Here is a 24562-nt window from a genome sequence, read left to right on the forward strand (position 1 = left end):
AATATCCATTCCATCCTCTCTCCTTAGTAATAAAACCAGGAAACAAACTCATTGCCATCAAGCAAATTTCGACTCCTAGCAACCCTATAGGTCAGAGTAGAACTGCCCCATAGGATTTCCAAGGCTGTAATCTTGGCAGATCCCCAAATCTTTTCTCCCACAGAGTGGCTGGTGGGTTTGAACCTTGGTCCTTTCAGTTAGCAGATAAGTGCCTTAACCATTATGCCACCAGGGTTCCTTTGCCTTAGAATAGCATCACCAAATTTTAGCTGGAAACCCTGGTGGCGTAGTGGTTAAGTGCTATGGCTGCTAACCAAAAGGTCAGCAGTTCGAATCTGCCAGGCGCTCCTTGGAAACTCTACGGGGCGGTTCTAGTCTGTCCTATAGGGTCGCTATGAGTTGGACTTGATGGCAGTGGGCAGGGGGTTGAATTTTAGCTGGGCCCATGGCCATGCAGCTAAAAGCCACAGCCTTCCTTTCAGCTAGTTGTGGCCATGACCAGATTTTTTTTTTTTTTAAAGGCATGAGTAGAATGATATGAGACATTTCTAGGTCATACCTGAAAACAACTGTTCCTCCCTTTTCTCTTTCCTACTAGCTGAAATGTAGATATATGGTGGTAGATTAAAGAGCCATGTTAGATCATGAGATTGAAGCCACATGCTGAGAATGACAGAGCAACAAGATAGAAGAGGCTGGAGTCCATGATACCAGGTGACATCATAACAGCCCTGGCTTGCTCACTCTAGGACTGTTATTATGCAAGGAAGAAATAAATGTATATCTTTTTAAAGCCACTGTTATTTTCACCTTTCTTACAGCAATTCACACTTGTTTCCTATCTAATACAGAAGGTGGTACCAGTATAGGTGCGCCGATGTAACAAAACCTAAAATGCAAGGTGTTGGCTCAATGGTGGGGTGGTGGCATACTGGAAAGGAAACACTTATGACAGACGAGAAGTCTGACAATCTTTGTTATGCTGTGGCAAAAACATTTGCTACTTGTGGTATCTTAAAGTCAGGCCATGTCGCAACAGGGCCTGTAATTTTAATGGAACTTGCTGGAGAATCTCAGATTGTTGGCTTGGATTGCCTTGCCCCTTTTAGCAAAAACCCTGTTAAAATAATAATTCAAGCTAGAAATTTTATACCATGTGAAGTTTTAAAATGTATGCATATTGTTATATTTTAAGCTATTTAAAAAACAAAAAAAAGTTATTCCTTCATTAATGGAACAAAGGTAAATGATCTGATGCAAAGACCATTAACATCATTTAGATTAGACACTACAGCCTAAGTTACGACAGAATCAGTAGAAATGGCAAAGAAATGATACTGCTTCAAGACTTAGCTAATGACTGGATGTAGGAGAAAAGGAACAGGGAGGAGTCAAGATGACTCAAAATTTCTCAAAAGAATGTGCAGAATTGCCTAAGACAAAGCTGGCGATCAAAGAATTGTATTAGAAAGGGAATAGAAGGTTAGAGAAGAAAAAAAGAAATCAAGAAAGGGGAGGAAAAATTAAGGAGGCTGGATGTTTCCAAGTAACTTATGCTAGTAAAATCACTTACCCTAAGTGTTTCTGTTATCAGAGAGTGAAAAAATAAAAGAAAAATGCCAAACTGGAATGAAGAGTCCTGTACCTGGTGGTTATACTTTGGAAAGAAGGTGGATTACAACATTTTGCAACCAGATTCAGTTAAATACAATGGAGATAAATGGCTGTTTGAAAGGAAAACTCATTTACCTTCTGGGAGACTCTACACTACGGCAGTGGATCTACTACCTACCCAAAGTAGTAAAAAGTACGCAGTTATCATTTTTTGTAATTATAGAAATTCAGGCTAATTTTAAAGTATGTTTAACAAAGTCTCTCTTTTTGGCTACTTGTTTTGTTTTTCACTTCATTTAGTTTCCTAGATTTGAGACTTTTAATTTAAAATATATATTTTTTCCTTCTCATAAGAAATGTTGTTCTTTATAAATTCCAAAGAAAATTTTACAATTTGTATTGACATTTAACACATAACTCCAGCGGGCAGGAATTTTCCAGTCAGAAATAATCTAGGTGGGGATTTTAATTGACCGAATATGCTTTAAAAATAATAATAATCATTGCCTTATAGTTAAAAGATCTATTTATTTTTCATCAGCATTAAAATTTTTTGATCTTCATGGAACTGGAATATTTAAGCAACATTTGCTTCTGGATGCAGAAAAACACATTCTGATTCAGTGGAAGAAACATAGCCATCCTTTTGTTACTTTTCAACTCTACTCTGTGATAGAGGAGGGTTATATCCCTAGGGAAATTGACCAGATACCAGGGGACAAAAACACAGTTATCGTCTTCACACTCGGCCAGCACTTCAGACCCTTCCCCATTGACATTTTCATCCGCAGAGTTATCAGTGTCCAAAAGGCTATTGAACGACTGTTCCTAAGAAGCCCAGCCACTAAAGTGATCCTTAAGACAGAAAACACCAGGGATATGCACGCAGACATGGAGAGGCTTGGAGACTTCCATGGCTACATTCAGTATCTTATCATGAAGGACATTTTCAAAGATCTCAATGTCGGTGTCATTGATGCCTGGGACATGACCATTGCATATAATTCCAATAATATCCACCCACCTGATGACGTGATAGAAAATCAGATTACCATGTTCTTAAACTATATCTGCTAAGGGATAAATGCAGAAAGTAACTAGGAACCAATCTCTGCCTACTTGTATTGCTAAGAAGTTTTGTTTTAGGGACTAAGAAAATCTAGTGTAAAGGAATATGTCTACATAGGGAGACCACTTAAGGACACAGAAAACCAATAAAAGATACAAAGCCAAGAGACTCAGACATGAAGAATGATCACACAAGCATGGGTCTTGCCTATATGTAATAATAAATGTTTTTATTCTTTAAACAAGTTTGGGTCAGAATTTCTGTTACTGCCTTAGTTATCTAGTGCTGCTATAACAGAAATATCACAAGTGGATGGCCTTAGCAAACAGAAATTTATTCTCTTACAGTCTAGGAGGCTAGAAGTCCAAATTCTGGGTGCCAGCTCTAGGGAAAGGCTTTCTCTCTCTGTCGGCTCTGGGGCAAGGTCCTTCTCATCAATCTTCTCCTGGTCTAGGGGCATCTCAGCACAGGGACTCTGGGTCCAAAGGACTTGCTCCACTCCTGGCTCTTCTTGCTTGGTGGTCATAAGATCCTTCTCCTCTCCGCTTGATTCTCTCTTTTATATCTTAAAAGAGATTGACTCAAGATACAACTAATCCTGTAGATTGTGCCCTGCCCCATTAACATAACTGCTTCTAATCCTGCCTCATTAATATCATAGAGATTAGGATTTACAACACACTGGATAATTAGATCACAAAATGGAGGAAAATCACACAATACTGCGAATCCTGGCCTAGCCAAGTTGACATCCATTTTGAGGGGATGCAATTCAATCTATAACACCGTCACTGAAAGCATCCTACCTCATACATTAGCAGGATAAAAGAGAATAAACATGTGATCAGCATGATGGTCTAAAGCAAAGTCACCTAACTTCTTCTCTAAAGATCCAGACAGTAAACATGTTAAGCTTTGTGGTCTCTGCTGCAAAGATTCAACTCTGCCACTGCAGTGTGAAAACAGCCACAGACGATACATAAATGAATGAGTATGACTACGTTTCAATAAAACTATTTATGGTCACTGAAATTTGAATTTCATATTTCCATGTGTCACAAAATATACTTTTTCAACCTTTTAAGTAAAAACCCACACAATACAGGGGAAGTCAGCAGAACTGGCCTAAACCAAAAGCTAAGAAGTTTCCTGACTACAATCAAACACGTCAAGGGACAGAGTAGCAGGGACAGGGGTCTGGGAACCATGGTTTCAGGGGACATCTAGGTCAATTGCATAACAAAGTTTATTAAGAAAACGTTCTGCATCCCACTTTGGTGAGTGGCGTCTAGAGTCTTAAAAGCTAGCAAGCGGCCATCTAAAATGCATCAATTGGCCACAACCCACCTGGAGCAAAGGAGAATGAAGAACACCAAAGACACAATGAAAATATGAACACAAGAGACAGAAAGGGCCACATAAACCAGAGATTCCATCAGCCTGAGACTGGAAGAACTAGATGGTGCCTGGCTACCACCAATGAGTGCCCTGAGAGGGAACACAACCGAGAGTCCCTGATAGAGCAGGAGAAAAGTAGGGTACAGAACTAAAATTCTAGTAGAAAGACCAGATTTAATGGTCTGACAGACTGGAGGGACCCCAGAGGACACGGCCCCTGAACTCTCTATTAGCCCAAAACTGAAACCATTCCCAAAGCCAACTCTTCAGACCAGGGTTAGACTGGACTATAAGACACAAAATGATACCGGTGAGGAGTGCGCTTCTTAGCTCAAGTAGACACATGAGACTAAGTGGGCAGCTCCTGTCCAAAGGTGAGATGAGGCAGAGGGGGACAGGAGCTGGTTGAATGGACACAGGAAATACAGGGTAGAGAGGAGGAGAGTGCTGTCACATTACAGAGAGTGCAACTAGGGTCACATAACAATGCGTGTATAAGTTTTTGTATGAGAAACTGACTTGAATTGTGAACTTTCACTTAAAGCACAATAAAAAAATTACAAAAAAAAAAAAACGTAAAAACTATTCTTAACTCATGGGTCTTAAAAAAAAAAAGGCAATGGGCTGTATTTAGCCCACAGTCCATCATTTGCCAAGGTCTGGTTTAAAACAAAAAAGCTTGGTAAGATTAAACACGAGTTCCTTGGGGGTTAAAGGAAAAACCAGTAACAAACTAAGAGATGAAAGAAGAACCCCAGAACTTGAGAATGTTTATCTACCAGAAAAGTATAACAAACATCGCTTAATGGATCAGACAGGAACAAAACATGGCACCTATCACTGCTTCTATTCAGCAATGTATTGGCAGCTCACGTCAGAAAGGAACAGAAGTAACTCTTTCTGGTTATTTGATCATTCTCTTAAAAAGAAACTAAATGGCTAAACTGAAATATTATAAGAAAAAAAAATTAGAAGGTGCCCTAATACAAGCTCAAAATACAAAAAGTTGCAGCTTCCCTGACAGTCGTAACAGGCAATTAGACAACATAGTTAAATTGTCTAGTATCTCTGCACAAATACCAGCACAATGTTATTTTATTTAATCCTATCAAGTTAGTACTTTTTGACTTACTGTATCATTTTAAATCTTTATTATTACAAAGCATACCATAGTTTTAGCAATGTGCACAAACCTAAAAGTACATCGCAGTGAACTATTAAAAACAAATACCTGGGTAACCCGAGGACTAGGAATAAATATAATAAAGGGTATGCAAGATCTCTATGCCCAATACTATAGAATTTTAATGAGAAGAATTACAGAAGACCCAAAAAACTGGATATATATACATACTGGAGATTATAGATACATACATACACACACACATGCTTGTTGCCACTGAGTCAATTTTGACTCATAGTGACCCTATAGGACAGAGTACAATTGCCCCATAGGGTTTCCAAGGAGTGGCTGGTGAATGCCAGCTGCTGACCTTTTGGTTAGCAGGCAAGCTCTTGGCCAAGGCATCACCAGGGCGATAGAGAGAGACAGACAAATAAATAGACAGACAGATAGACAGATAATAGATAGATAGACAGATGACAGATAGATAGATTAGATAGATAAGTACATGGGTAGACAGAAATATAGATTAGACAGGTAGATTAGGTAAATGGATGGGATGGATGGATGGATATAGACAATACACACTATATCCACAAATTGAAAGACTAAATAGACTTCTAGATTAAATACAATACCACTCAAAATCTGAACAGATTGTGTGTGTGTGTGTGTGTGTGTAAATTATCATATGGTTCTAAAATTTCTAAGGAAATGAAAAGGACTGAAATAATTAAGACACTTCTGAAAAAGAAAAAGGTTGCAGAACTGCCTTATCTACATATCAAGACTTAAAGCTACAGAATTTAGACAGTATGATATTGTGCAAAGACAAACAAAAAGATCAATTCAACAGGATACAGAAACCAGAAAAAGATCCTGCACAGACAGGCATTTGATTCATGACACACGGAGCACTCCAGACCAGTGAGGGAAGAAAAGCCTTTTCAATAAACAGTTCTGACAAAAAAGGAGATATATGGAGAAAAAAATAAAATTGGACACCTACGTGACACTCTTCACAAAAAAACAGTTCAGAAATGTCAAGGGTGATTAAAAATTTGGAAACAAAGAGTGGCGATGACCGCACAACATGGTGAATGTAATTAATGTCACCAAATTGTATACTTAAAAATGGCTGAAATGGTAACTATTTTGTTATATATATTTTATCACAATAAAAAAATATTTTTAAACTGTTATTTAAAAAAAAAACAGTTCAGGGAGACTGTAGGCTTAAATGTGCAAAGCAAAACAATAAAGCTTGCCCAAGAGTACGGCTCACATGACTGTGGTAAAGGGCCATTTTTTAAAATATCTAAACACTCAAGGATCCAGGCATGGTCTGAATGCATGTGACCAGCAGGCAGTTCATGCCACCTGTGACTCACACACTTGTGTGCCACGGCAATGACACAGTCATATAAAAGTTTCTAAATGTTTATTCTCAATTTCTGTACTTACCTCATCACAGAGAAGTGATAAACAGTCCGTGAGCTGGCATGGGTACTTCGACCATAGTTTGAGTAGCACTACTTTAGACCAGTACTATTCAAATTATCTGTGGTGAGAAACCACGTTTTCCCAAAATACAAATTATATGCTTGGATGTTATACAATGTCAAATTGCTATAAGAGGGTCTAACACTTACTTTCAATTTCAGTACTTATCTTGTCACAGATCAATAATAAATAATTCTTGGACTGTTGAAATTAATATAGGAAAATATCTTCATGACTTTAAGGTAAAGTATGTTTTCTTAGACTGATTATAGAGGAAAATTTTCGTAAGTTTTAGTACATTAAAAATTAGAAACTTCTTAGCAAAAGACACCATTAAACTAAGAGGCTGAAAGATTAAAAAAAAAAACCCTGAAAAGGTAAACCAAAAACCATGAAAAAACATTTGCAATACATAAAAGACTTTCTTTTTCTGTTTCTAAGCTGCTAAGTTAAAATTCAGCTGATAAATTGGACTATGTAAGAAATAAATCATTTTATATAACCCCCAAAATGATAAGCAATGTCAAAAGATAAATGACAAATGGAAAAAGAATACTTGCAATTTATAGCCTAGACAATGCCTATTATATAACAGAGCTCCTTAAAGTTAAGATGAAAAAGACCTAGATAGAAACACTGGCAAAAGATATAAGTAGTCAATTCAGTAGAAAAAATGGAAATGGCCCTTAAATATACAAAAAGGAATGCATATCAAAACTACACTGGGAAACCATTACTCATCTACCAAATTTGCAAAGTCTAAAAGCTTGAAAACACAGTAAATTGATGAGTCTGTGGGAGAAACAGGCATTCTTAAATATTGCTGATGGGAATTCAAAGCGGTACAGCCCTGTGGGGAGAAATGTGTCAATATTTAGAAAAGTCACATATGTATTTATATTTTGACCCAGCATTCCCAAAGATACAGCAACAAAAATGTGAAACGTCTATTTGCAAAACTGGAGCCCTGGTGGTGCAGTGGTTAAGTGCACTGGCTGATAACCAAAACATCGGCAGTTCGAATCCACCAGCCATTCCTTGGAGAATGTGTGGGGCAGCTCTAGTCTGTCCTACGGAGCTGCTATCAGCTGGAACCGACTAAATGGCAACGAGATTACGCACAAGGTTGTTCTTTGGGGCATTATTTGTAACAGTAAAAGACTGGAAAACCAACCAAATATGCAGCAATAGAAGACTGGTGGGATAAGTTCTGATGCATTCCCTCAAGATAATACAATGCACTTTTAAAAAAGAATGCAAGAAAGTTCTGTAAACTGCCCTGCAGTGGTCTCCAGGATATACTGTTAAACCTTGGATAATAAAAAGGGAAGGATTTATGCTGGGAGGCTCCTGGATCCAGGAGAATGAGAGAGAAAGAGCAAGCTGTGGCCCTGAAGACAGCAAAAAGCAGTGGCAGGGAAGACTGGCAAGAGACAGAATGGTGGGCTTCCCAGCCCACGAAGCAAGAAAGCTGAGCGCCTGAGATGCCCATGGGGACTTATTGGCAGGGGCTGAAGGCGCTTTGCATACTTGCCTGAGCAGGGCAGAGGCCTACGGCCAGAGAGAGGTACACCTGTGAGCACAGCTGAAAAGAAGCTGTCCTGATGGAAGAACTGTATCCTGAGTGTTCCTGAGCCTGAATTGTAACCTGTTACTTTCTTAATAAACCCCATAATCATGAGTACTGGCTGTAAGCTCTGTGTGGCCACCGCAGTGAATTATCGAACCTAGTAAAGATGTAGAGAGTGCCACAGAAGGGAGGGTTGGTGTCAGGATTGGTAAAGACGGTGGAGAGACATCCACCTCATAGGAATCAGCCTTGGGCTGTTGATCTTGATTCTGCTTCCCCCTTGTGAAGTTAGAGGACGTCAGACAAAGCCGCCACACCATTTTTACAATAATCATCCATACAGGGAAAGAGAATTCAGAGCAGAAAGGACATGGGTGAAAACCAGACTTCTCTTAATATGCCTTGATACATAATTCTGATTCTGGAAACACATGAGATTTACATATTAAAAAATTAAATCAAAAAGAAAAAAATGCATAACATCTAAGTCAATCTATTCAGAAAACATTCTGCATCCCGCTTTGGAGTCTTAAATGTTGGCAAGCGGCCATCTAAGATGCATCAGTGGGTCTCAACCCACCCAGAGCAAAGGAGAATGAACACCAAAGGCACAAGGTAATATGATCCCAAGAAACAGAAAGGACCACATAAACCAGGGACTTCATCAGCCCAAGACCAGAAGAGCTAGATGGTGTCCAGCTATAACCGATGACTGCCGTGACAGGGAGTGCAACAGAGAGCCCCTAAGGGAGCAGGAAAGCAGTGGGATGCAGACCCCAAATTCTTGTAAAGAGACCAGACTTAATGGTCTGACAGGATCTTCTATTAGCCCAAGACAGAAGCCATTCCCAAAGCCAACTCTTTAGACAGGGATTGGACCGGACTATATTTTTTTTTTTATGGGATAGAAAATGATACTGGTGAAGAATGAGCTTCTTGGATCAAGTTGACACATGAGACTATGCTGGCATCTCCTGTCTGGAGGGGATGTGAGAGAGTAGAGGGGGTCAGAAGCTGGCCGAATGGACACGAAAATAAGGAGTCGAGGGAAGGAGTGTGCTGTCTCATTACGAGGAGAGCACTTAGGAGTATATAGCAAGGTGTGTATAAATTTTTGTATGAGAAAAACTGACTTGATTCGTAAACTTTCACTTGAAGCACAATAAAAAATTTTTAAAAATTCATAAAAAATACCTAACTGTATATCAAGGTGGTGACATAAATGTGGAAAGAAAAAACATTGTTTCAATTAACTTTAGAACACAGCATTTTGACTGTACTTCCATAGTGGAATATATTCTGTGGATAAACAGAGCTGGGGGGAAAAAAAAAATCCCAAACTTCACTCAGTAGTCCTTTGTATTAGAGATAATACTGACATTATTTATTTTGCAACTATTTTTTACATTTTATTGATAAGCAAATTATTTTATTAGTGATATTAGGAAATGAGATTTTTAGTGTTAAAGAAGAAATACATCAAAGGAGCTAAGTAAAATAAAACCCATGATAATTTAATCGAAAATATACATACAAATTCATGATTCTTTTTATTTTCAAATGCACGTATTTCCTAGATCTGTTTGCCCACCGAAAAGGCCTAGAAGCAATGACAACCCATTAACAACACTCATTTCTAGCACCCAAAATGTGTTCTCTAAGACCCATTCCCCACTAAAAGAAACTAGGGATCCTTGGAGGAATGGCTGAATCCAAAGCTGGGGTGGAGATAAATATGTAATGAGTCTGGACATATAGGCAATGTCTCGTTCTGTGGTACACAGGGTCGCTACAAGCCTGAACCGACTCAATGGCACCTAACAACAACAGACATACTGTTATGTCAGAAAGCAAGTTGTCAAAGACAAACAGAATCATGGCACAGGAAGCAGGAGCCAAAACAAAAAGGTCTCCTCATTGGGCACAGATGGAACAATTTCAGCATCAAAAGAATAATGACTGTAATTGACTGAAGTGCACTGAATATATAAAATCCATGATTTCTTGATACTCCAAAAAAAAAAAACATGAAAAGAAAAACACTCCCATGAGTCATTATTGGAGGTAACGTTGTTGTTGGATGCTGTCGAGTCAATTTTGATTCATAGCAAGCCCACGTAACAGAGTAGAACTGCTTCATATGGTTTTCTTGGGTGTAATCTTTACGGAAATAAATCGCCAGGTCTTTCTTCTGTGGAGTAGTTGGATGGGTTTGAACTGCCAACCTTGTAGTTACTAGCCCAGTGCTTAATTGTTATGCCACCAGAGCTCTCCTTGCTCTGAAATTGGCACTAAAAGGAAATATACATTTATCATTTATGCTCTTTCCTATTAAACTGTTCTTTACGTGAACTAATAGTGCTAACTGATAAGGAAAGGTTTGTCTTTACAGAAGATAATAAACATGGAAGGAATACAGAATTAGAACATCATCATTTTAAAACTTCCTATTAAATATTTTTTATTAAATAAGTAATTAAGGCAGAGACTATCAAAGAATGAAATTTTAGATGAAAGGTTGATGGAGAAATTTATTATGGATGTAGCAGGCTGTCACATCTAAATTCACTGATCAAGCTTAGCTTTAGTAATAGCAAGACAGCCTGTCACGTGCCACATGGATTGATACAATGTAATTTATACACTGCCACCTAAGAAGTATTCTTGTTGAGAGAAAAAAAAAAAAAAAGGGTTGAAACTGAATTTAATCACGCCTATCGACTCGACGGCACTGGGTTTTGGGATGGAATTAATATCCTGTTTACAGGAAATAAGGTTAAATGGCACCATGAGAAAGAAAACCAAAAAGCAATGTAGGACTTTGTACAGAAGAAATGACTCAGGTTTTACAATTCATTAGGGAGAAAAAAGTGGGACGGTTCTAAACTAAAAGAGACCTAGAGATTTAACCACCAAACGCAATGTGTGGATCTTGTTCAGATCCTGAGTAAACAAATTAATTGAAATCAGTTAAATGACACCATAAAGAAGCATATAAATAAGTTCAGAATATGAACGTTCTACAAAAAAAAAAAAAAAAATTTTTTTTTTTTATAGGACGAATGGCATGTTTGCTTTTTACAACAGGCTAATGGCATTAAGGGGGGGGAGGGGAGAGTAGAACTGCTTGAGATTAAAAAAGTCTTTAACAATTAAATGCAATAGATGGACCATGTTTGATGCTGATTTGAGCAAACATGCTGAAAAAACTATTTTTTTAAGATAACTGGGGAAACGTGAATATGGACTGGCTACAGTTGATACCAAGGAATTAACTATTCATTTTGCTAGGTATTACAACGGTATTTTGAAGAAAAATATGGAACTGCATACTGAAGTTTATAGACATAAAATGTGATGCCTGGGACTTGACTTAAAATATTTCAACAAACAAAGATGACAAAGACAGGCAGAGTGAGCAAGTATGGCAAATCTTGATAGTTACTGAAGCCAAATGATGGCTACAGTAGTCTCTTAATTTTCATGTATGTAGAAAATTTTCGTAATAAAATATTTAAATAAATGTGTTAAGATATATATGAGTATTTTTAAAATCATGGGGTGGGGAAGGCTTTCATATAGAAGGGAAAAAATCCAGAAGCTATTAAAGAAAATATTGACAGATCAGTTACATTAAAATTTAAAGAACCATAATAAATTAAAAGATAAACAATAAGACTGCAAAAGAGTTGCAGCATACATAACAGAAAAAGTAATATGCCATAAAATATCAAAATACCATGAATCAATAAGATAAAGAAACAAGCTAATAAAAATAGACATGTGATATGAACAGGTTCTTCTCGGAAGAAGGAATATGAATCGCAAAGGTGTTCAAATTCCCTAGTTAGGAGGGAAAATACAAATTAATGTCTTCACCTATAATGTATAAACTGGCAAAAGTATAAACACAGATAATAGTCATTATTGGCAAAGCATTCTTAGATATTGTTAGGATCTTTAGGGGCACAGTTTGTGCCTGTCCTTTGACTCAGAAATTACATTTCCAAGGCTTTATCTTATAGAAAGTCTAACACAAATATATTTTGAATCATATTCTTTAAAGCATTGTTCAAAATAATGGAAAAATGAAAACAGCCTAAATGGTCATCATATTTTTGAATAAAGCTAGAGATCATGGGCGTAACAGAGGAAAGAAGAACAAGGAAGTTGAACTGTGCAAGACATTTTTACATAATAATTCTATAACATGACTCTACTAAATTCTCTTACTCTAGTAGTTTTTCTGTTGCTCCTCTTGGATTCTCCTGGATATATTCATGACATCTAAAAGTAATAATTTCTACTTTCATACATTTTTATTTCTTTGTCTAATTTCATCTGCTAGTGCTGCCAGTATGTTAAATAGTGGTGGTAATAACAGACATCCGTATCTTGTTCCTTTATCTTCAATTTTTCCCTTTCCATTAGATCCTTTTTTCCTTTGTCTTTATATTGAGATCATATGTTTTTCCTATTTTTTAATTTGCTTTTTTTTATATTAACAATGTGTCATAATCCTTTTAATGAAGTGTCCTAGCTGAAATTAAACTTTAATTTTTTGGAAACCTTGATGACCAGAAGTAAGAAAATTTGCCATTTTAAAACTATGATCAGATTTTCTACTTCTCTAGATAGAGAACTTAATTCACCTTTTCATACACTGCTGGTTTTGGCAAAAACATGCTTTGGTTTTGCAAAGATGAGGCAACAATCCCGTTGTGAAAAAGGGAATACTGAGAAAACAAAAAGCTAAAACTGCTCAGCAAGGAGTCAAGAAAACTGGATCTAATCTAAGCAGATATCATCACTATCCCCAGACTGACTTGGTAAAATGGTATTTTGGGAAACCCTCTGAAAAATCCTGATACGCTTCATCTTCTACTAACGTGTCTCTTCTCAAGAGGTGAAATCAACAGATTGTGATCATTTTCTATTGTTCTTCAGTTTCAGCAATTGCTCTTTCCAAACAATGTTCTCACTGAAGGATGAGAAAAATAGCATCTCAGCCTCTCTTGCTCAAAAACCTTTTTGAAGACTGTGCTGGAGTTTTTCACTAGAAAACAGATTTAAAAAAAAAAAAAAAGTCCGCATTCCCCAGACAAGGAAAGCCTGTTATGACATGACTGCAGCATGGATCCACTATGTCTGCCACTGAGAAGGCAAGGAAGAAAAGCCTTTTTGGCTCTTGCTCCATTTGAACCAGCTGTCTGCCCTTGGAGCTTGGCTGCTTACAAACTCCTCTGCATCTAAACCCACTACTATTTGGAAGGTCCACGACAATAAAAAGAGTAAAGAGTCCTGTCTGCATACTAGTGTGAGGAGGGATGCCTTTTTGTAATCTGCACGACGATGCTATATGTACTGAAAGTAGCGATGGGGCTAGAAGCTGAAGGTTGTTTAGCATTGTCTTTTACGGGGAACAAAAAGATATTAAACCCTCTGATTAATCACTATCTCTTAGTGTCCTGAAATTTCCAAATAATTAAAAGACCCAAAGTAAGGCTAAGACTGCAAAGAGAGAAAGTTACCCCCAATTTCGGCATATCTGTAAGATAGAGTGGGTTGGGTGGGTAGAGTGAATACTACTACTTCTGGTGGTTTTCTTTTTTTTTTTTCCTCCCTTTACTCCATGCCAAAACCAAAAAACCACACTCAGTGTCATCAAATTGATTCCGACTCATAGCAACCCTATAGGACAGAGTAGAACTGCCCCATAGGTTCTTCAAGGAGCTCCTGGTGGATTGAAACTGTCGACCTTTTGGTCAGCAGCTGAACACTTAACCACGGTGCAGCCAGGGCTCCAGTCCCTAGGAAATATACACACACAACTTTCCTTGAGCTGGCCATGCCACAATGATTTAGCCATGATTTTCTATTAACTATCACGTCTTGGGTTTGACCCAAAGGGGGTTTGTGGATGTCTTGGATAGTCTGCCAGGTACAGCATGAGGACTTGAGACTCATGCAGAAAGGCCAGAAAACATAAACTTTAGTAATCACAGGTCCCAGAGAGGGACCTACAGCATGCCTCCATGTGGGCCACACAGGGGTTATACCCAGGGACAAGGCAACAAGAAGCTAGAACTGTAGGAGATGGCTTACATGTGGCAAGCACGGTGTGGTCTTGAGTTTGCCTATGCTGAAGGCTTACTGGTCAATTTAAAAGTTCCTAGTGCATTAACACAAGAAAAGGAACATACTTTTATTATAGGGAGTCATATGGGACATGGCCAGGTGGGGCAAGAAGTAAGTTCAGCCATCGAGAGACCAGGTTACAAGACTGTAACGGGTTTTTATCATGGGAATATATGCAGCAAACTGTTGAAAGCTCCTATGTCAAGATAACAACAGCCATGTCAGAAACTGGGTAAAAGGGCTATGAGGAGACAAGCAACCATTGCAAACAGGGCAGCAGCAACAGCAGCAGCTGCTACTCTGGTGCTCAGATTGAAGGGCTTTTCTTGACCATATTAGAACGAGATGAGGACATGGAATTTGTCTGTGCTTGCTATTGTTGTTTATACTTTATTATTAGTTCCTAGTTTTACTGTGTTATGGTCTGAATCAAGAGTTTATACATGGCTACTAAGATCAATGTTTATAAACGTACCATAGTCATTTAAAGAATCCACAACCTCTAAGTGAGGGTGTATTATTAATTCTATTTATATCCTTATTTGTGTTTTTCAATACTTCGTCTGTCAAAACTACTACTGTTTTCCAACAAGTGGTACTGGAACAACTGAGTACTCACTCTCAAAAAGTGAACTTCAATCCACACCTCACATCCTATATAAAAATGAACTCAAAATGGATCACGCACCTAAATGTAAAGCCTAAAACTGTAACATTTCTAGAGGAAAGCATAGGATAAAATATTTATGGCCTTGGCTAGGCATAGGCTTTTTAGATACAACACAAAAAGCATGATCCATAGAAGAAAAACTTGATAATGTACACTTTATCAAAACTAAGAACATCTACTCCCTGAAAAAACTCTATTAAGAGAATGAGAAGACAAGCAAAACTAGGAGAAAATATTTGCCAATCACATATTTGATAAAGGACTTGAATCCAAACTATAAAAAGAATTCTCGGAGGCGGAGCCAAGATGGTGGAATAGAAAGATGCTTCCGGCAAGCCCTCTTTACAACAAGGACCCAAAAAAACAAGTGAAATGAGTATATTTATGACAAGCTAGGAGCCCTGAGCATCAAAGGCAAGCTTAGAAAATGAACAGAGGAGCAGGGGGAGGAAGAGACAGTTCAGAAGCGGAGAGGAGTTACCGGACCTGAATCACAGAAAGCCCTCAGGCACCATTGTCGGAGCGCCGGCAGCAGGCTGGTACTGGCATTTGGCAGCACTTTCCTCAGGGAGAAGCAGCCAGCCAGACAACCTACTCACACCTCCAGAACCAGAGAAGCATGGCGCTCTCGGCAAAAGCTAAGTACTTGAGAATATTCTACCACGCCCCCCCAAATCCAAGCCAGTTTCAGTGGCTGAATTCCCTGGGCCTCAGACAGGCACTGTTGAGTGCCTAGAGCCACTCTCCCAGCCTTGGAGAAGGAAAAAATTTGCAATTGGGGGAAAAGATAATTTGCCAGCTCCAAGATCCAGGGGACCTCAGGAAAGAAGCCACTCCTGTCCAGGCATAAACGTTCTGTGGACTTTGAGCACCTTTCCCATCTGCATAGACCTGTGTGGGTCTATTTCAGGAGAACAGGCCCTTGTTGGCAGGCTCCAACCACTTCAGCAGTGTGGTGGAGAGGTGGGTGTTTGATGTTTGATATTGCTTTGCCTATTAAACAGGGTCCTCACCTACCCATATAAGGGGCCTAAGAACTGGTAGCTCCACCCAGGTCACCCAGCCACCCACAAAAGGGGTCCAAGGACAACTGGTACCTCCCATTCCTTACAACCAAAAACATTGGGTGCCCATGCTCCATCTGCAGAACCACTACCAGCATGCTCTAGGGAACAGGGACACGCTTTCTTCAGAGACACTCAGGGGTCAGTTCTCAGACCCCTGCCTTGTTCAGAGCGTGACCCCCTGCTACAATCAGAGACTGGTACATACACCAATCACCCCAGCCCTTCTAAGACTGTAAAAGAGAGCCTATACCACGCACTCGATGATCAGCTACCTGGACACCTGAGCTGAATTCATACAAGAAAAGTGAAAGGACTCCTAGACTCATATACCTGATAACAGCTCTAGCCAGCTGGGGATAGGACGTCAGAGCTCCAAAGGTGAAAATAATCAAGCTAGCTCACTCAAACAACCCGTATGAGCATATCAAAACAAAACAAAGCAAGAAGCTACGAAACAGTAAGCAAGCATAAACACCATAACTTATAGGTGGCTCAGAGATAACAGTCAATATCAAGTCACAAAAAGAAACAGATCATGATCACCTCAACAAGCCCTCAAAACAAAGAATAAAGGGACCTTCTAGAGGAAAATGCATTCAGGCAATTACCAGAGCTAGAATACAAAAGATTAATATACATAACCCTTCAAGACATCGGGAAGGAAATGAGGCAATACACAGAACAAGCCATGGGAAACACAGATAAAACAATGGAAGAAATTAGAAACATTATCCAGGAACATAAGGAAAATTTAATAAGCTGCAAAAATCCATAGACAGACAGAAATCAGAAATTCAGAAGATTAAAAATAAAATTACAGAAGTAGACAAATCAATAGAAACTCAGAGGAGCAGAATTGAGCAAGCAGAATTGAGCAAGCAGAAGCCAGAATTTCTAAACCACTTGGCACTAATATATTTTAAGAAAAATCAGATAAAAGAATTTAAAAAAATGAAGAAACCTTAAGAATCATCTGGGACTCTATCAAGAGAAATAACCTACGAGTGATTGGCATTTCAGAACAGGGAGGGATAACAGAAAATACAGAGATAATTGTTGAACATTTGGTGGCAGAAAACTTCCCTGATATCGTGAAACATAAGAAGATATCCATCCAAGATGCTCATCAAATTCCACATAAGGTAGATGTTAAAAGAAAGTCACCAAGACATACTATAATCAAACTTCTGAAAACCAAAGATAAAGAGAGAATTTTAAGAGCAGCTGGGGATAAATGAAAAGTCACCTACAAAGGAGAGCCAATAAGAAAAAGCTTGGACTACTTGGCAGAAACAATGCAGGCAAGAAGGCAATGGGATAACGTATTTAAAACATTGAAGGAAAAAAAAAATTGCCAGCCAAGAATCATATATCTACCAAAACTGTCTCGTAAATATGAAGGTGAAGTTAGGATATTTCCAGATAAACAGAAGTTTAGGGAATTCATAAAAAACAAACCAAAACTATAAGAAATACTAAAGGGAGTTCTCTGGTTAGAAAATCAATAATATCAAGTATACACCCAAGACTAGAACACTGGGCAGAGAAATCAGAAATGAACCCAGACAGGGAAATCAAAAAAACAAAGCAAGATTATAATAATAATAATAATAAAAACTCAAAACAGAGTAACAGCAATGTTATTATATAAAACAAGACAACATTAAAACAATACAGAGGGACTTAAAAATGTAATCATAGATCTTCCATACGGACAGGAACATGCGGCGATACAAAGAAATAAAAGTTAGGTTCAAATTACAAAAATTGGGGTAAATAATAAGGTAACCACAAAGGACACAAACTATCCTACTCATAAAAATAAAAGACAAGAAAAAAATAGCAGAAACAAAATCAACAATGAATATAAGGACAATATATAAAGATAATCTACTTAGCACATAAAATTAAGTGGGAAAAAGGAACTGTCAACAACTCACAAAAAAAGACATCAAGATGATAGCACTAAATTCATACCTATCCATACTGCTTAATTTATATGGACTAAATGCACCAATAAAGAGACAGGGAGGCAAAATGGATTAAAACACACACAAAAAAAACACAAGACCCGTCTATATACTGCCTAAAAAAGGCACACCTTAGAGACACAAACAAATGAAAACTCAAAGAATGGGAAAAAATATATCAAGTAACCAGCAATCAAAACAGAGAAGTGGCAATGTTAATTTCTGACAAAATACACTTAAAAGTTAAAACCATCATAAAGGATAAGGAAGGACACTGTTGTTAGTAGGTGCCATCGAGTCGGTTCCGACTCATAGCGACCCTATGCACAACAGAACGAAACACTGCCCGGTCCTGCACCATCCTTACAATCAGTGTTATGCTTGAGCTCATTGTTGCAGTCACTGTGTCAATTCACCTCACTGAGGGTCTTCCTCTTTTCCGCTGACCCTGTACTCTGCCAAGCATCATGTCCTTCTCCAAGGACTGATCCCTCCTGACAACATGTCCAAAGAATGTAAGACGCAGTCTCGCCATCCGTACCTCTGAGGAGCATTCTGGCCACACTTCTTCCAAGACAGATTTGTTCATTCTTTTGGCAGTCCATGGTATATTCAATATTCTTCGCCGACACCACAATTCACAGGCGTCAACTCTTCTTCGGTCTTCCTTATTCATTGTCCAGCTTTCACATGCATATGTTGTGATTGAAAATACCATGGCTTGGGTCAGGTGCACCTTAGTCTTCAGGGTGACATCTTTGCTCTTCAACACTTTGAAGAGGTCCTTTGCTGTAGATTTGCCCAATGCAATGCGTCTTTTGATTTCTTGACTGCTGCTTCCATGGCTGTTGATTGTGGATCCAAGTAAAATGAAATCCTGGACTACTTCAATCTTTTCTCCGTTTATCATGATGTTGCTCATCAGTCCAGTTGTGAGGATTTTTGTTTTCTTTATGTTGAGGCGTAATCCATACTGCAGGCTGTGGTCTTTGATTTTCATTAGTAAGTGCTTAGAGTCATCTTCAGTTTCAGCAAGCAAGGTTGTGTCATCTGCATAACGCAGGTTGTTAATGAGTCTTCCTCCAATTCTGATGCCCCGTTCTTCTTCATATAGTCCAGCTTCTCAGATTATTTGTTCAGCATACAGATTAAATAGGTATGGTGAAAGAATACAACCCTGATGCACACCTTTCCTGACTTTAAACCAATCAGTATCCCCTTGTTCTGTCCAAACAACTGCTTCTTGATCTATGTAAAGGTTCCTCTTGAGCACAATTAAGTGTTCTGGAATTCCCATTCTTTGCAGTGTTATCCATAGTTTGTTATGATCCACACAGTCGAATGCCTTTGCATAGTCAATAAAATGCAGGTAAACATCCTTCTGGTATTCTCTGCTTTCAGCCAGGGTCCATCTGACATCAGCAATGATATCCCTGGTTCCACATCCTCTTCAGAAACCAGCCTGAATTTCTGGCAGTTCCCTGTCGACATACTGCTGCAGCCGTTTTTGAATGATCTTCAGCAAAATTTTACTTGCGTGTGATATTAATGATACTGTTCTATAATTTCCACATACGGTTGGATCACCTTTCTTGGGAATAGGCATAAATATGAATATCTTCCAGTCAGTTGGCCAGGAAACTGTCTTCCATATTTCTTGGCATAGACGAGTGAGCACCTCCAGCGCTGCATCTGTTTGTTGAAATATCTCAATTGATATTCCATGAATTCCTGGAGCCTTGTTTTTCGCCAATGCCTTCAGAACAGCTTGGACTTCTTCCTTCAGTACCATTGGTTCCTGATCATATGTCACCTCCTGAAATGGTTGAATATCGACTAATTCTTTTTGGTATAATGACTCTGTATTCCTTCCATCTTCTTTTGATGCTTCCTGTGTCGTTTAATATTTTCCCCATGGAATCTTTCACTATCGCAACTTGAGGCTTGAATTTTTTCTTCAGTTCTTTCAGCTTGAAAAACACCGAGCGTGTTCTTCTCTTTTGGTTTTCCATCTCCAGCTCTTTGCACATGTCATTATAATACTTTACTTTGTCTTCTCGAGAGGCCCGTTGAAATCTTGTGTTCAGTTCTTTTATTTCATCAATTCTTCCTTTTGCTTTAGCTGCTTGACTCTCAAGAGCAAGTTTCAGAGTCTCCTCTAACATCCTTCTTGGTCTTTTCTTTCTTTCCTGTCTTTTCAGTGACCTCTTGCTTTCTTCGTGGATGATGTCCTTGATGCCATATATATATATATGACACTATATAATATATATATATGACACTATACAATGATTAAAGGGACAATACCAGAACAAGATATAACCATATTAAATATTTATGCATCAATGATAGGGCTGCAAGATACATAAAACAAATTCTATCAGCATTAAAAGTGAGATAGACCCCTCCACAATAATATTAGGAGACTTCAACACACCACTTTTGGTGAAGGACAGGACATCCAGAAAGAAGCTCAATAAAGACAAGGAAGATCTAAATGCCACAATAAACCAACTTGACCTCATAGACATATGCAGAACACTCCACCCAACAACAACCAAGTATACTTTCTTCTCTACTGCACATGGAACATTCTCTAGAATACACCACATATTAAGTCATAAAGCAAGCCTTAGCAGAATCCAAAACACTGAAACATTACAAAGCATCTTCTCTGACCATAAGGCCATAAAAGTGGAAATCATTAACAGGAAAAGCAGATAAAAGAAATCAAATGCTTGGAAACTGAACAATACCCTGCTCAAAAAAGACTGGCTTATAAAAGACATTAAGGATGGAATAAAGAAATTCAGAGAATCCAGTGACAATGAAAACACTTCCTATCAGAACCTTTGGGACACAGTGAAAGCAGTGCTCAGAGGTCAATTTATATCAATAAATGCACACATCAAAAAGAAGAAAGGGCCAAAATCAAATAATTATCCCTACAACTTGAACAAATAGAAAGAGAGCAACAAAAGAAACCCTCAGGCACCAGAAGAAAACAAATAATAAAAATTAGAGCTGAAATAAATAAATTAGAAAACAGAAAAACATTGGAAGAATTATCAAGACCGAAAGCCGGTTCTTTGAAAAAATCAACAAAATTGATAAACCACTGGCCAAACTGACAAAAGAAAAACAGAAGAGAAAGCAAATAACCCAAATAAGAAATGAGACGGGCGATATTACAACAGACCCAACTGAAATTAAAAGAATCGTATCAGATTAGTACGAAAAATTGTACTCTAACAAATCTGAAAACCTAGAAGAAATGGATGATTGCCTAGAAACACACTACCTACCTAAACTAACACAAACAGAGGTAGAACAACTAAATAGATCCATAACAAAAGAAAAGATTGAAAAGGTAATTAAAAAAAACTCCCAACACAAAAAAGCCCTGTCGCGGATGGCTTCACTGCAGAGTTCTACCAAACTTTCAGAGAAGAGTTATAACAACACTACTACTAAAGGTATTCCAGAGCACAGAAAAGGACTGAATTCTACCAAACTCATTCTATGAAGCCACCATATCCCTGATACTAAAACCAGGGAAAGACACCACAAAAAAAGAAATTTACAGACCTATATCCCTCATGAACTTAGATGCAAAAATCCTCAACAAAATTCTACCCAAGAGAATTCAACAACGTATCAACAAAATAATTCACCATGACCAAGTGGGATTCATACCAGGTATGCACGGATGGTTCAACATTAGAAAAACAATTAATGGAATCCATCACATAAATAAAAGACGAGAAATCACATGATTTTATCAATTGACGCAGAAAAGGCATTTGACAAAGTTCAACACCCATTCATGATAAAAACTCTCAGCAAAATAGGAATAGAAGGAAAATGCCTCAACATAAATAAAGGGCATTTATACAAAGCCAACAGCCAACATCAGCCTAAATGGAGAGAGTCTGAAAGCATTCCCCTTGAGATCGGGAACCAGACAAGGATGCACTTTATCACCACTCTAATTCAACATTGTGCTGAAGGTCCTAGCCTGAGCAATTAGGCTAGATAAAGAAATAAAGGGCATCCAGATTGGCAAAGAAGAAGTAAAATTATTTGCAGACGACATGATCTTACGCACAGAAAACACTATGGAATCCTCCAGAAAACTACTGAAACTAATAGAAGAGTTCAGCAGAGTATCAGGATACAAGATAAACATACAAAAATCAACTGGATTCCTCTACACCAACAAAAAGAACATCGAAGAGGAAATCACCAAATCAATGCCATTTACGGTAGCCCCCAAGAAGATAAAATACTTAGGAATAAATCTCACCACAGATGTAAAAGACTTATACAAAGAAAACTACAATACCCTTCTGCAAGAAACCAAGAGAGACCTACATAAACAGAAAAACATACCTTAGTCATGGATAGGAAGACTTAACATTATAAAAATGTCTATTCTACCAAAAGCGATCTATACATTTAATGCAATTCCGATCCAAATTCCAACAACATTCTTTAATGAGATGGAGAAACAAATCACCAACTTCATATGGAAGAGGTCCCAGATAAGTAAAGCATTACTGAAAAAGAAGAACAAAGTGGGAGGCCTTACTCTACCTGATTTTAGAACCTATTATACCACCATAATAGTCACAACAGCCTGTACAACAACAGATATATAGATCAATTGAACAGAATTGAGAATCCAGACATAAATCCATCCACATAGGAGCAGTTGATATTTGACATAGGCCCCAGAGCAGTTAAATGGGGAAAAGACAGTCTTTTTAACAAATGGTGCTGGCATAACTGGATATCCATCTGCAAAAAAAAAAGAAACAAGACCCGTACCTCATACCATGCACAAAAACTAGCTCAATATGGATCAAAGACCTAAATATAAAATCTAAAATGATAAAGATCATGGAAGAAAAAATAGGGACAACATTAGGAGCCCTAATACATGGCATAAACAGTATATAAAACATTACTAACAATGCAGAAGAAAAACTAGATAACTGGGAGCTCCTAAAAATCAAACACCCGTGCTCATCCAAAGACTTCACCAAAAGAGTAAAAAGATTACCTACAGACTGGGAAAAAGTTTTTAGCTATGACATTTCCGATCAGTACCTGATCTCTAAAATCTACATGATACTGCAAAAACTCAACTGCAAAAAGACAAATAACCCAATTAAAAAATGGGCAAAAGATATGGACACTTCACTATAAAAGACATTTAGGTAGCTAACAGATACATGAGGAAATGCTCATGATCATTAGCCATTAGAGAAATGCAAATCAAAACTATAATGAGATTTCATCCTACTCCAACAAGGCTGGCATTAATCCAAAAAACACAAAATAATAAATGTTGGAGAGGCTGTGGAGAGACTGGAACACTTACACACTGCTGATGGGAATGTAAAATGGTACAAACACTTTGGAAATTGATTTGGCGCTTCCTTAAAAAGCTAGAAATAGAACTACCTTACGATCCAGCAATCCCACTCATTGGAATATATCCTAGAGAAATAAGAGCCTTTACACAAAGAGATATATGCACACCCAGGTTCATTGCAGCACTGCTTACAGCAGCAAAAACATGGAAGCAACCAAGGTGCCCATGAATGGATGAATGGATAAATTATGGTATAGTCACACAACGGAGTATTACGCATCGATAAACAATGGTGAATCTGTGAAACATTTCATAACATGATGGAATCTGAAAGGCATTACGCTGTGTGAAATTAGTCAGTTGCAAAAGGACAAATATTGTATAAGACCACTATTATAAGAACTCAAGAAATAGTTTAAACAGAGAAGAAAATATTCTTTGATGGTTACAAGAGGGGGGAGGGAAGGAGGGTGCGAAAGGGGTATTCACTAATTAGATAGTAGATAAGAAATACTTTAGGTAACGGGAAAGACAACACACAATACAGGCGAGGTCAGCACAACTGGACTAAACCAAAAGCAAAGAAGTTTCCTGAATAAACTGAATGCTTCAAAGGCCAGCGTAGCAGGGGTGGGGCTTTGGGGACCATGGTTTCAGGGAACAACTAAGTCAATTGGCATAATAAAATCTATTAAGAAAACATTCTGCATCCCACCTTGGACAGAGGCATCTGGGGTCTTAAATGTTAGCAAGTGGCCGTCTAAGATGCATCAATTGGTCTTAACCCAGCTGGATCAAAGGCGAATGAAGAAGACCAAGGACAAAAGGTAATGAGGAGCCCAAGAGACAGAAAGGGCCACATAAACCAGAGACTACATCAGCCTGAGACCAGAAGAGCTAGATGGTGCCCAGCTACAACCCATGACTGCCCTGACAGGGAACGCAACGGAGAACCCCTGAGGGAGCAGGAGAGCAGTGGGATGCAAACCCCAATTTCTCATAAAAAGACCAGACTTAATAATGGTTTGACTGAGACTAGAAAGACCCCGGTGGTCATGGC

The 24562-nt window shown here is 38.3% G+C and overlaps 1 protein-coding gene across 5 annotated transcripts in view; it reads left to right on the top strand.

Moving 5' to 3' along the window:
- LOC111752836 (NXPE family member 1) overlaps positions 1 to 23119 on the top strand; it is an 85741-nt gene extending 62622 nt beyond the window's left edge. For 4 of the 5 annotated variants that reach the window (XM_064269038.1, XM_064269039.1, XM_064269040.1 and 1 more), the window contains 2 exons: positions 1595 to 1807; positions 2156 to 23119. In XM_064269038.1, coding sequence (XP_064125108.1) covers positions 1595 to 1807; positions 2156 to 2691 — 749 coding nt within the window. In that variant the 3' untranslated portion in view covers positions 2692 to 23119. The remainder of the gene's footprint in view (positions 1 to 1594; positions 1808 to 2155) is intronic. The other variant, XM_064269041.1, reaches the window with a different exon arrangement.
- Positions 23120 to 24562: the final 1443 nt, after the last annotated feature.

The sequence above is a fragment of the Loxodonta africana genome, chromosome 15, assembly GCF_030014295.1.
Source record: "Loxodonta africana isolate mLoxAfr1 chromosome 15, mLoxAfr1.hap2, whole genome shotgun sequence".
Lineage (NCBI taxonomy): Eukaryota > Metazoa > Chordata > Mammalia > Proboscidea > Elephantidae > Loxodonta > Loxodonta africana.